This window comes from Pezoporus occidentalis, unplaced genomic scaffold (assembly GCF_034315485.1).
Source record: "Pezoporus occidentalis ecotype Australia unplaced genomic scaffold, CSIRO_AGI_Poc_V1 ctg61, whole genome shotgun sequence".
NCBI lineage: Eukaryota > Metazoa > Chordata > Aves > Psittaciformes > Psittacidae > Pezoporus > Pezoporus occidentalis.
Genome location: NW_026915955.1, coordinates 2,652,372 through 2,665,610, shown reverse-complemented (window position 1 = coordinate 2,665,610; position 13,239 = coordinate 2,652,372). Strand labels below are relative to the sequence as shown.

The 13,239-nt window shown below is 35.8% G+C and overlaps 1 protein-coding gene across 6 annotated transcripts in view; it reads left to right on the top strand.

The window, feature by feature from the left end:
• AHI1 (Abelson helper integration site 1) overlaps positions 1-13,239 on the top strand; it is an 87,814-nt gene that overhangs the window by 22,260 nt on the left and 52,315 nt on the right. For all 6 annotated transcript variants that reach the window (XR_009968684.1, XM_062639625.1, XM_062639623.1 and 3 more), the window contains exons 10-17: positions 1,051-1,200; positions 2,648-2,780; positions 3,964-4,087; positions 6,197-6,426; positions 6,753-6,856; positions 7,856-7,974; positions 11,453-11,583; positions 12,793-12,933. Coding sequence is in view for 5 of the 6 variants with exons in the window: in XM_062639625.1 (XP_062495609.1) it covers positions 1,051-1,200; positions 2,648-2,780; positions 3,964-4,087; positions 6,197-6,426; positions 6,753-6,856; positions 7,856-7,974; positions 11,453-11,583; positions 12,793-12,933 (1,132 nt within the window). In the remaining variant the exon portion in view is untranslated. The remainder of the gene's footprint in view (positions 1-1,050; positions 1,201-2,647; positions 2,781-3,963; positions 4,088-6,196; positions 6,427-6,752; positions 6,857-7,855; positions 7,975-11,452; positions 11,584-12,792; positions 12,934-13,239) is intronic.

Sequence of the window (13,239 nt, the reverse complement as noted above, 5' to 3'; positions counted from 1 at the left end):
TAGATTTCACTTCCATTTAAGGTCTGTCACAGGTCCTGCCTAGTCTGCTGCTTCTCCAGAAGGTCTCAGATCTCCCATGTCCCCTCCAGGAGATATTAGATATGAAAAAAAAACATATCTCATATAAAACAAGGTGTCTTGCACGAAAGTAGATACCTATGTGGGCAGCTGATTTAAGCTCCTAAACTGGTTTCTACTTGCATAGTAGGTGTCAAACCTCCTTTTTTAGTCACGGAAACCTAGGCAGTTATTCATCCTGAAGCGGGTATCAGGCAACTCAGCCTGGAAGAAAACTGATTTTGCTTGTTATTCAGAAACACATCTGAAGATGTGTTTCTGAAGAGACACTTATCTTAGTGAAACGAATCAGAACTGCAGCTGCTGCTTAATGATCTCTGTGCGCCTCAGCCATAGGGCTTCTAGGCTGCTTCACAGCATTAATGCTTCCTGTGTGTTCAAGCTTGGTATAATCTAACTTGTAGATAAGGTTCAGTAAGTGTACTTATAGAAGTTTGGAAAGTGTAGGTGCTTTACCTATAGTTAAAATCACCAGTGTGGTGAGTTCTCTTTTCTTTGCAACACTTGAACATAGTTTTTTCAATAAACAGTGCTGATAATACTTTTTGGTATCAACAGATTTTGTTGCCAAGGCAGTATTCTGATTTGAATGTGGTAGGTTAATGTCACTGGAACTATTTACCTACTGAAATGCTCTTTTTTTCATACAATAGCTTCACCAGGTAGCACAGTATTACTAATTTTCACTGACAGAGAAAGCTAACAAAAATAGAAAGTACTGATTATTTGGAAAACGTTTGATACCATCAGATTGACACAACTTTGGATTGTAACAGATTACTTTCTGACTTGCTGGGTATTTTAAATGAAATTTTTGATATGCAGTTTTTGATCATTAGGCTTTTTCCAGTCTGTTTTTCAGATGTTAAAATGCAATGCATTTAAAGTTAAAAGTATATTTTAATCTTTTCAGATATTAAACCGTTCATTTAAAAATATTTTTTCCTGATACTTAGTCTTGTTTGCCTTAAGGTTCCTCCTTCTTTCCGCTCTATGATCGCTGTTCAGCAGGAACAAAGTAGTGCAGCACTGTGTGAACACCAGAGAGAAGGATCTAAAAACTCATGTGAATCTTTTCCAGAGAAGAAGGAGCCATTTAAATGGACAAGATTACCTGGACAGGTGAAGTGGTTGTCTTTGCTTTTCAAAGGAAGATAACTTGAAGATCTACTGTCATCTCCAGAATTCTCCTGGAGTTTGAAAGAGTAGGCATATGCAGGTAGTAGAAGTAAGACAGGAAAACAGTTCCCAGGATTCAGCTTGATTGGATGTTTTTTTTGGGATTTTGGTTGGTTGTTTGGTTTTTCATATTCCCTCATTTGAAGTTATTTTTACACTATAACTTTCATTCATTCAAGAAGGAACTTTCATTGAAGAACCATATTAGGAAGGTTAAGTGAGTTCATGGTTCTATAAAAATTCAAATAATGTAAAGATTTATTAACAAAGAAGGTTGACTTTTTATTTGGATTCCATACTGTGGTCCTTGTACAGATCCATTCAAAAAGAAGATTTAAAAAGTGGACTTAATTTTATTTCCCAGTAATGTTTGCTAATAAAAATAAAATAGTAAATAATAGATGTGTCCATTTTTACAATAAAAATTTTATTATCAAAAATGGCAGGATACCTAAAAGTTGCATTTAAGTTAATGTTCATTAGTTTTCAGAAAGTTACTATTCTGAAAATGTGTGTAATCAAAATCAAGAGAAATACGATCCTAAGAGCATTTGTCTGAGATCATAAAAATGAAATTTGGCAATTCGTTTAGTTTGTAACCAGATATGTTTATAATTATTCTGAAATGAGCAGTGTATATTCAATTATTTCATAAGTAGACCTATTTGTGTACTTTTAAATGCATATGAATCTCTTCATACTAATTTTTCATTCATAAAGGTAAATCAGGTTTAGCTTAAATAATCACATAAGTACTCAGGATATTTTAATTCCCCTTAAACTTTTAATTGAGTTATGGAGAAAAAGCCCATGGTTTAAAGAGAGGAAGTGTTTGGGGAAAGAGGCAGGGTGACTATACACCTGTGCATTTTATTAAAATGTTTCATATCCAGTTATGTTTAAAAAAAATCAGGAATGGAAATACAAATTAAGGCTGCTAAAGGCGATTTGGTAAACCAGAGTTTTGAGTGCCTGAAGTTAGTCTCCTGAGTTCACACTGCAGTCATTAAGTTACTAAAAGTTGTGCTTAAACAAGCATGACTTACATTCAAACTCTCTAGCTTATATTACTGATGATAGCATCGTTAAGCATTTCTTAAGATTAAGGAAATTATGCAATTTTAGATTTTTTTAGGGTTTTTTCAAACTTGCTAGTTGTCTGTAATAACGGGGCAGAATTATACAAACTAGATGTGGCCCAAGTAATGCAGCAGAACTGCCTCTGTTTATAAGCTTGATTTTTTTTTTTTTTTTGTTTTTTCTTTTAAATTCCCTTAAGATGTTGGTTGCTTTTTAAAACTTTTGCATGACAGTAACTAAGAATGTGTTTTAAGCATTGGGTAGTTAATATTCGTAACTCTGTAATCCCATTTCTTACCTGAAAAGCTAGGCTTGCCGTATACCAAACAAGCTTCTGTTTTCACTGCGAGGTGGAGAGCTGGGCTGTTTCTCTATTCGTTTCTCTCATGATGGGAAAATGCTGGCAGCAGCATGTGCAGGAAGGAATGGTTATCCCATTATTTGTAAGTTTTAAATTTAGTTGGTTGGTTTTTGTTTTTTTTTTTCCTGCTACTCATGTAGTTGCAAATTAAAGCGCAAAAGATGTATTTTTAATTTGTGGATGTTTTTGCAGTTTTGTTTTATTATTGTGTTTTACAAATTGTTCTAGTGCATTAAAGAGCATTGAGAAAAGTGCTCTTTGTGTTCATAGGGCTGGAACTGGCTTTTCATGCGTGATAATGTATATGGCTTAATTGCATGAAATCATGCTATTTCTGTTTAGAGGCCTCAAGCTGCACTAGGGGAAGTTTCGATTGGATATTAGGAAAGATTTCTTCACAGAGAGGGTAATCAAGTAGTGGAACCAGCTGCCCAGGAAAGTGGTGAAATCACTGTCCCTGGAAGTAATTCAAAAACTCATGTAGATGAGACCCCCGTGATATTCTTTAGCGGTGGTCTTGGCAGTCTTAGGGTAGTGGTTGGGCTCAATGATCTTAAAGGTCTTTTCCAACGTAGCTGATTCTATGATAATGGAAATAAGAAATCAGTTTGCCTAAGAGACGTATTTTCTGATAACAATGTTTTAACTGAAATAACTTTTCAGCCTCCACCCCATATGCTTTTTGTGTAAGTTTTGTGAACATTGTCATCTCCAGAGACACTACTAGAGGCTGCTGTCTTTCATGATCCAGTTCAGTTGGAACTACGAATTTTCCTTATTACTCACACCTGGGGCTGCTGCTGCATAGTAGCCTCAACTGCTTAGTTCTTAAGACCTGCATAAGAACAGTATTTTAAATGTACACAAAGTAAATGTTTAAATGCAGGTAACAGTAAGTCTAGGTTACTTCATTACCCAGCCCCAGAAAATTATCTCAATTTCAGTCTATTTTAAAGATTGGTCAAGTAGCTGTCAAAAAACATTACAAACCTAATCTGGTTATAATAATTTAAAGCAAGTAGGCTGTTTCTAAGAGTTAAGACATTTGTGACATTCATGAGCCACTAGATGGAAGTATATGCTTGCTGTCCATGCATATTTAGCAACTATTTGATCTTGTTCTATGAAAATGAGAAGACAATTAGTTGAATTATGATGGCAGAAACTTAGCCTAAGATTAGACTAAATGTTGCAATAATTGTATATGATTGATTGTAAGAACTAACTTTTTTTTTTTCCTATTTTTGCTGTTTAAACTTCACTAGTATATGAAATCCCTTCTGGAGAACTCCTGAGAGAATTTTATGGTCACCTTAATATAGTGTATGATCTTTGTTGGTCAAAAGACAATCAGTACCTTCTTACTGCATCCTCTGATGGCATGGTCAGGTCAGTATAAAGGTGTTCTGGCAGATAACATCAAAAGCATTCAGAAAAAGTGATCCAGTTTCATGTCTTGCTACAAACTGTGCTATAATGTTTTAATTAAAGATTTTCTTACAGTTTGACTCACTCTGTAATAATATAAAAATTGTGATGGGGTTAATCACACTGTATTTACCTGTATTTTTTTCTATGTATTTGAGGCCAAAGCTTTTCCAAAAACTGTAGTGTCTAAGTCTACCAGTGTAGCAAAAAACCAATAGACTATATTTCAAGAAGTCACTGAGACAGTTGCAATACTCTCTCCTTGGAGAAACTGCCATATTATGAATGCAATATTAAGTTTGAAGATTTGAACATTAGGCAGGAAATTGAATATTTAAAATTACCGTTATGTGTATAAATTGGTCACACTACACTTAGGTATGTAGGTTTTTTGTTGATAGTGGTTTTGGACACTTAGTGAAATAATTAAACTTAAATTACTGTAAATGAAATGTGATGGTATTATTTCCAAGACTGAATGTGTACACATATTCCTCTACAATTACAAAGAGTACTGCAGTGCAGTGTTAATGTTAAAATAATCAATGTTAAAATAATCAAGGATTAAAAGCGAACCCCTCAAAACTGTATAAATACATGGAAATATGGCTGTGACTGTAGAATTTTATTACAGGCAACTTCATATGTTTTCATAGGACTGGTTTGGTTGGGGTTTTTTTGTTGGTTTTTGTTTTTTGCTCTTCAGATCCCTATCTGTTGTTTCTGTTATGCAACTTGGTAATGCTACAGGCAGTTGCATAATTGAAATGCCAGAAGAATTGTTAAATTTTATATTTATGTGTTTAACTGGTTTGCTATTTTTGCTGCTTGTATATAGACATAAGAAGAGTATTTTGAGAGGTTTTTATTTGGAAGCAAATAAGAATTTTTTATATTGAAGTAAATATCAATTTCAATCATTTATGCTAGCTATAAAGTGGCCCAGCAGTTCCTCAATTCTTGAATTGTGGCAGCAAGTTGAAACTGTAGTGGTCTGCCTCCTTTTCTGTGTACTATGCATAGTCACTGTGCGAGTTACTAGTTCCTGTATTTATTGTCTGTTGCCTTGAGCTCCTTAAGAAGTCTTAGTTTAGGCAAGGAGTTTCTTCTTTTTCCCTTTCATATTGGGAGCATTTTGCCCTTTAAATATGCTAGAATTAAAGCATGAGGGCCAAAACGCACCCCCATTGCTTTCAGTTTGTTACTTGGATCATCTCAGATTGAGTTTTAAGGCAGCTTGAAGGGAAATATGAGAATTTACAGTAATTCTTCTTTATTTAGTGTTTCATGTTACCCTTGAGCCTTTCTACAATATTTGTAAGTAATAAATTAACTTTTATGCTGTTAGAGCAAAACCATTCTAAAAAAGTAGGTAGAATCCATATGACCTTTGCACAGTAAGTTGGTAGTTAATTGCCATGCTCTGTGGGATTGCAGTTTTGTAATGAACTCATCTCTGAATAAGCTTGTAATTCTTCAATAGCCATCAGAATTAGTCATCCCACCTGGAAGCGTGGCACTCAAATAATTAAATTCTATATTGTAATTGAGTGCACTCTGAAATGTGCTGTCCACCTGTATTTCATGATCCAGGTACCATTCTATTCTTAATGGACTTGCTTTTGGGAAGGCTCAGTAATAAAATATACAGCAAACAAAAAAAACACCTCTTAAGAAAAATCTGATCTTGGAGGTATGGGTGTTGAAGGATAGGAAATAAATGAATAGTAAGAACTGCATTTATGTGAAGAAAACATCCTTGAGATCATAATCGCTGATGACAAAGAAACACACTGTTCCATTCAATGGATTTTTTAATATGTATTTTAAAATGTGCAAAATATCCATTAAATGGGTAAGTAGTCATGAATTTACTTTGAAAACAGAGTACTTAGGAAGTACCATATTAAAGGATTAAACATACGTGGAACAAATGGATAGGATAGGCAGGTGGTGTTAAGTGTTTGCAAACATCTGCTTCTAGAACCACTAGCACAAAATATGGCATCAGTTATACCTGTGTATGTGATTGCTTTATATAGTAGATGTCCTAACGTCCTTTCCTTTTAGAATGTGGAAGATAGAATTGCAGGCAGCATCTGCAGTGAGAGTTTTTGCTCATCCTTCATTTGTTTACACTGCTAAGTACCATCCTATTGCTGACTCGTTGGTCGTGACAGGATGTTATGACTCAGTGATTAGAATCTGGAATGCAAATGTGAAAGAAATCCATGGACAACTGCTACAGGAGCTTGATGGTCACAAAAGTTTCATCAACACACTTTGTTTTGATGCAGAAGGTACATACTTAGTATTGCTCTTTCAAATAGTCTTCAATTGAAGACCAGCTTGAATATTACTAGTTTGCTTTATTTCATAGAGGTCTCTTGAAATGCTGTAGTAGGATAGAATAGTTTTAGCTGTGTTAGCAATTAATACATTAATATTAATACATTTGCAATTAATACTTTAATAGTATGCCTTATTTGAACAAACACAAAGGGATATATAGACCCTATATAAATTGAGAGGTAAGCATAGTAAGGACAAGCAAACAAATATGTGGTACTTTTGTTAGTTCTTTTGTGTGGTACTCTTCTACTCGTAAGATGTTATTACTTCACAGGGCTTCATATGTTCTCTGGAGATGGCTCAGGACTGATAATAGTTTGGGATACATTTGTCAAAGAAAGTTCTCAACACCTGTTTCAACAGTGGAGGATTAATAAGGTATACAAGTTCCTTAAGCTAGCATTGCAATTTTAATGGGAACTGTTCCAAATTTAGTTTTCTGATTTTAATTTAATTTGGTTTATACTTTATACATTATCTTTTTCTTTTCTTTTTTTTTTAACTGATGCATAGAATGATAGAATACTTAGGGTTGGAAAGGACCTTAAGATCATCTTGTTCCAATGCCCCTGACATGGGCACAGGCACCTCACACTAGACCATGTCACCCAAGGCTCTGTCCTACCTTGCCCTGAACACTGCCAGGGATGGAGCATTTACCACTTCTTTGGGCAAGCTGTTCCAGTGCCTCATTACCCTCACAGTACAGAATTTCTTCCTTATATCTAACATAAACTTCCCCTGTTTCAGTTTAAACCCACAGCCCCTTATCCTGCTGCTACAGTCCCTAACGAAGAGTACCTCTCCAGCATCCCTGTAGGCCCCCTTCAAATACTGGAAGGCTGCTGTGAGGTATCTGTGCAGCCTTCTCTTCTGCAGGCATATTGTCTTTAAATGACAGTACAAAAGACCTGATAATGCTGTGTTTCATGGACTAAAATTTTTTAAATTGTTTTGCAACTTCAGTTTCTTGTACATAAAACATGAAAAACTGTGAGGTTTTATAGCATTGTATTACCAGATAAATGCTAATACATTAGGTTTGTTCCCTAGAATCAGCAATGAAACAGACCACAGGCTTTACAAATCACCTTTTTTCATACTTTATAGAACTAATGCTCAGTCAACATTTCTGTCATCAGCTGTGTTTCAGAAGTTCAGATTCACAGCACAATCTGCCTTGAGGTTGTGAAAAGTTGATTGCCTAGAATATAATGTCTTAATATAGGAACAAACTTTTTCCTTAAACAAATAGAACAAAGTGGGCAGAAAAAGACTAATGCAAGGGAAAAATTAAGAGTAATGTGTAAAAACATGTGGTTTAAGTACAAAGTTAGATTTTTTTTTTTTTTTACTTCATTTTCCTTCTTTCTGTAGGAAATCAAAGAAAATGATATTAAAGGAACACCAATAAATCATTTGGAGGTGCATCCAAATGGAAGGCGTTTATTAATCCATGCCAAAGACAGTACGCTCAGAATCATGGATCTCAGAATGTGAGTAGATTTTTGATGACAAGTGCAGACTTCCTTTTTGTTTTAAAATTTGCTTGAGAAAATAAAGTGCAATAAAACTATTAAACATGTAGTTGTAGAGAAGAAAGAAGTCCTAATAAAGATAGCAATATGAGGGCTTGGAAATGGTTTCAAAACACTGCTGTATTACAGACCTTTTCTGTGATACTGAGTAAATCTTTTATCCAAAAATTACTAGATTACTTGAGAGTTTAAGGTGGCCTGAAAGAGAAGACACTAGTCTCCACAAGATTGAATTAACTTTTAAAAATGCAATTTGGACATAAAAATACTGTGAAACTATAACATCTATTTGTGCATTAGTTTCTCATTGTTAAGGCTTTGGGAAGAGTATTTTGATGATAAAATAGAATGAAGATTATGATTTCATAAATACTGAAAAATGCAGTGATGTATGTTTTATGGTATATTAAGTAGTCTGTAAGGTATTTTTAACTTAGTTTGTGATGATTTTCTAATTTGTAATAGCTATAAACATGATTTTTTAATAATAAGCTACAATTAAAAAGGGGACCACAGAATAACTTGTGTCACTGGGGCTGAAGAGTGTCCAGTCCAATCCCAGTAACCAAAGCATGGCAGCATGTTGTTCAAAGCTCTGCCTGGTTGGGTTTTGAAGGATGGAGAGTGTACAGCTTCTGTGAACAAGATGTCTTAGTGCTCATTCACCCTCAAAAGTAAAAACACTTTTAATTTTAAATGGGATTTTCTGTGTTTCAATTTATGTCCATTCCCTCTTGTCCTTTCAGTGAATGACTTTGAGAAGAGTCTCGTTCCTATCAGTTAACACACGTTGAGAATACGTACCTCAATATTCTCTTTCCAAAAGTCACATTAAAGATACGAACGCTGTTTCTAAGTGATTCATCCTTAATTTCATGGGTTCCCTTCCTCTCCTCACCATGCAGAAAATCAAAGGTCCGTGGTGTTCTACATGAAATTACCTTGGGGAAATACATTTACTATTGTAGCACAATGATAAACCATCTATACTCTCTCAGTATAGACTGGATATTGTGAAAAATTTCATCACTGATAGGGTTGTTAAGTGCTGGAACAGGCTGCCCAGGGAAGTGGTTGAGTCACCATCCCTGAAGGTATTTAAGATGTGTGGATGTGGTGCTTAGAAACATGGTTTAGTGGTGGACTTGGCAGTGCTCAGTTAATGGTTGGACTCAATGATCTTAAAGGTTTTTTCCAACCTAAACAGTTCTATGGCTCTGTTGGGTTGGATATATGAACTAGCAGAAGACTTTCCAGTACAGTGTCTTACATCTTTTCCTGTAAATGATAAATTACAATGACCATCCTAGGGGTCTCAAATACCTGCTCAGTTGAAGCATGAAATCAGTGGATTAATAGAGGGAATCTTAAGCTTTTGAAGCCGATAGTGTTCTTCTTTCACTTGCATTCCTAAAAAGTGCAGAGAGTTTTTGTTTGAGAGAGAAAAATGCAAATTCATATTAATCTATAGGAAAGGGTTAATATGGGGAGCAATTTCACAATTATTTTAAGCCAGTTTATCCACAGAACACACCATCTCCTATCTCCCATACCTTTGGCCATGTATTCCTGGTGTTTCCTTCTTATCATTTCTGTAGAGATCTTTTGATGCAGGGTAAGTCAGATCAGTAAACTGATCCAACTAAAAATCAGTCTACAAATACAAATGATTAATTTTCATTTTTATCAACTATCTGATCAAACCCATCAGATAGCTGCCCAAGCACAAGAGAAGAAATGATGGAGAGCCTGGGAAAATAAGGGTGGAGAGGACAGCAGCAGGACTGCCGCTTTCCCTGCAGCCCACAGTTACTTTGGCTTTAGTCTGCCAATAAACCACAGGGTCAGATACCCAGCAGTGATAACTTTACACGTCAGCATTAACTGTTCATTCACTGCATGAGAAAAGAGGGGGTGGAGGTCAGAGATCAACACAATTCACTTTGATTGACAGATAGTTGTTCTTAACTTTGCTCTTTCAACTTGCTTTTTTTTTGATCTTTTTGGATAATGCTGCTGTCCTGTCACTCAGGTATGTGATCAGGGATTTCATTTTGTTTCAGACCTCTCCTTAGGGTTTGAGACGCAGGTTAGCTTTACATCTTGCAGAGCTGTTCTACGTGACGTCTTGGAGATCCTATCTTTCTTATTCACACAGCTAAAGCTCTTATTTGAGATAATATGGTCTTCCACTGTAATCATTAAAGCATCCTTTCCTTTGCTTACAGATATGATTGTATTCAGAATATTGTTTAAAATGTTTTTTCTATCATTAACTGTATTGCACTTTTCCAGCATACCTTCATTGGTTCTGCAGTAACACATTTTAAAAATTAGTATTTGAGGGCTATGGTGGGCTGTTGCCATTCTTCTTGCCTCAAATTTTGCATTGTAGTATATCTGCTGTGTTAGCCTCCATTTTGAACTGTCATATCTCTTCCCAGTCTGTACCTCACGCTTGAGATGTACCAGTGTCTTGCAAGCTGGCTTTGCTTCTCTAAATCCTTTTGTAGGCTCTCTCCTACTGGATGCCTACAAACTGTTTGACCATAGTTCATTAGTAGGTCATTATTACTATGCTGACCAGTAGTGTTTCACTGAAAAAAGATTAGGATACCTAAGTTGCAAACTAGTATTAATAGTAAATCAACATGTAGTTGATAATGGTTTTAAAGTGGAAGAGGGTAGATTTAGATTAGATATCAGGAACAAAATTCTTCACGATGAGGGTGGTGAGGCAATGGAACAGGTTGCCTATGGAAGTTGTGGCTGCCCCATCCCTGGCAGTGTTGAAGGCCAGGTTGGATGGGGTTTTGAGCAACCTGGTCTAGTGGAAAGTGTACCTGCCTGTGGTAGGACGGTTGGAACCAGATGACCTTTAAGGTCCCTTCAAACCCAAAGCATTCTGTGATTGATCTCTGAAATTTGTTGATTCTGCTGCTGGTTTTCTAACAAAGGATGTGTTAGCGTGAAGAGTTAAAGACAGCTGCTGTATGAATTTAAGCACTACTGGGGTAAAATCAAGCTCAGGAAGCATAATGAAAACTTTCTTTTGGCAGAACTTGGGGTAATGGTGCCAATTTCCCATTTTTTGCAAAGCCCCCAGGAACAAGAAAATGCTAATTACTACATCTGTATCTATTCTCTAGATCTGTTTTCTGTAGATCTAGATCTCTAGATTCTCTAGATCTCTAGATCTGTTTTCTGCTGAAAGGCAAGGATGTACACTTTCATCTATAATTTCAGATGCATTATGAAAACCAGGAAAAGAAAAGGTAAACACTGCACTCAGCAAATGTGGGTGCTTGTGTATCTATTTGGGATGTAAGCTGTATTCATTTTTCTGAGGAATAGATGAGCAGCCTGACATGTAAGAAATTATATTGTCTATTCTGAGAGTATCTGCTACATTTGCAAACTATTCTTCATTTCATAGCTTGGCTACAAAGAAACTCATAGGTGCTACAAATTACAGAGAAAAGATTCACAGCACCTTAACACCATGTGGTACATTCCTATTTTCTGGAAGTGAAGATGGAAGGGCTTATGTTTGGAATCCAGAAACAGGTAACATTATTTTATGGTCTAAAGTCAGGTTGTCAGGGGACAAAGGGTTTGTAAGCTTCATTGAAACACTTTTGATACGGAATAAAACTTCCCTAATATGCTCTTGAATCCTAGAGACTTAGCCCCACCTTGTGAGTAGATATTATTAATCTCTAAGTTTTAATTCTCTAGAGGGAATTAAAATACTGCAATTCTTTACATGTGGATGAGGATCTTAAAACAGAATGCACAAAAATGTCAAATCAGTCTTTCTGCTGTGCTTTCATGGTTTTGGGAATTAGGCTTTTGCTGAGAAACACTTCATCTGTTTCCCAAGAGTGGTCAGAGACTATAAATATTTTTGGCCTTTGGAACGCAAGTTTTCTTTGTCTGCTATTCCCCAGTTGTTTCAAAATAGGTGTCAAGATCTTTCTGGAAGAATATTAAGCAAATGTAAGATTAAGAGTTTGTCGTCTTCGTTGTGCAGCGAGGTGAAAGGGACAAATAGTAAAAGGCAGCAGAATACACTTTTTGATGACATGATATTCTGTCTCCCATTATGATCTAAATAATTTTTAAAAATGAAAAAGTAAATGTTTTCCAGCTGGCAGTTAACCAACAGTTGTGTTTTTAATTTCTTTCTACATTTCCAAAAATATTGGCTTGCATCTGTGAAGCTACATAATTTGTCTGAAAACTTAAAGAATAAAAGTGGGAAGGACAAACTTCGTTATTAGTATGTTTTTACTGGGCTTTGACTCTTGCTTACACACTGTATTTGCATCCATAATGCCATCAACTGAAGAGCTAACTTTATTTTTCTAGTAATTTTGTCCTCAACTTTCATTCCTGTTGTCAGCATTATATAGTCAAAATCCACAACCAAGATAGTATCTAGGGCAAAATGCAAGCACAAACAAATACTGTGGAACGCCACCTTTCCAGAACTTGTTTATCAGAACAAGAGAACTCAGTTAACCTGCTGCATCCTCTGGGGTTTCCTGCAGCTGTTGCCACATCACTGACTTTTCTGACTTATTCAGTAACTTCAAAACATGTGATAATTTTTCCTCTTATACCAAACACTACTTTTCAGTAAGGAAGTTTACTTAGGAGTATTTATTTACAGTGGCAGTCAGTGCACTGTAGTAATACAAGCCTTAACCGACTGCTATTTTGCTGCATCAAATATGCTTCCATGGTATTAATAAACATATTTCACTTCTGTAGGAGATCAGGTGGCCATATATTCTGAACTTTCCTTCACATCTCCACTTCGTGATGTTGCTTTTCACCCACATGAGCACATGGTATCATTTTGTGCATTTGGTCAAAACCAGCCAATACTTGTATACATCCATGATTATAAAGGTACAGTACAATTTTTTTTATATACACCTGTAAATATTTTTAGAAGTGATTTGCTAGTATTTGTACTTCTTTTGGAGGAAAAAGGAAACAGTCATGTGATGATAATGGATATCTTTATCCTGGGAGCTAACAAAACCACACTGGACCGTGACCCTGAACAACCTGCTCTAGGTGACCCTGCTTTGAGCAGGGGCTTTGGCCTCGCCAATCACCAGCGGTCCCTTGCAGTCTCAAGTTTAAACTTGTTACTGTATGTCATCCTGTGTGATTTTTTTACAGCACTTTATCACATATAGGCAGTGTCAT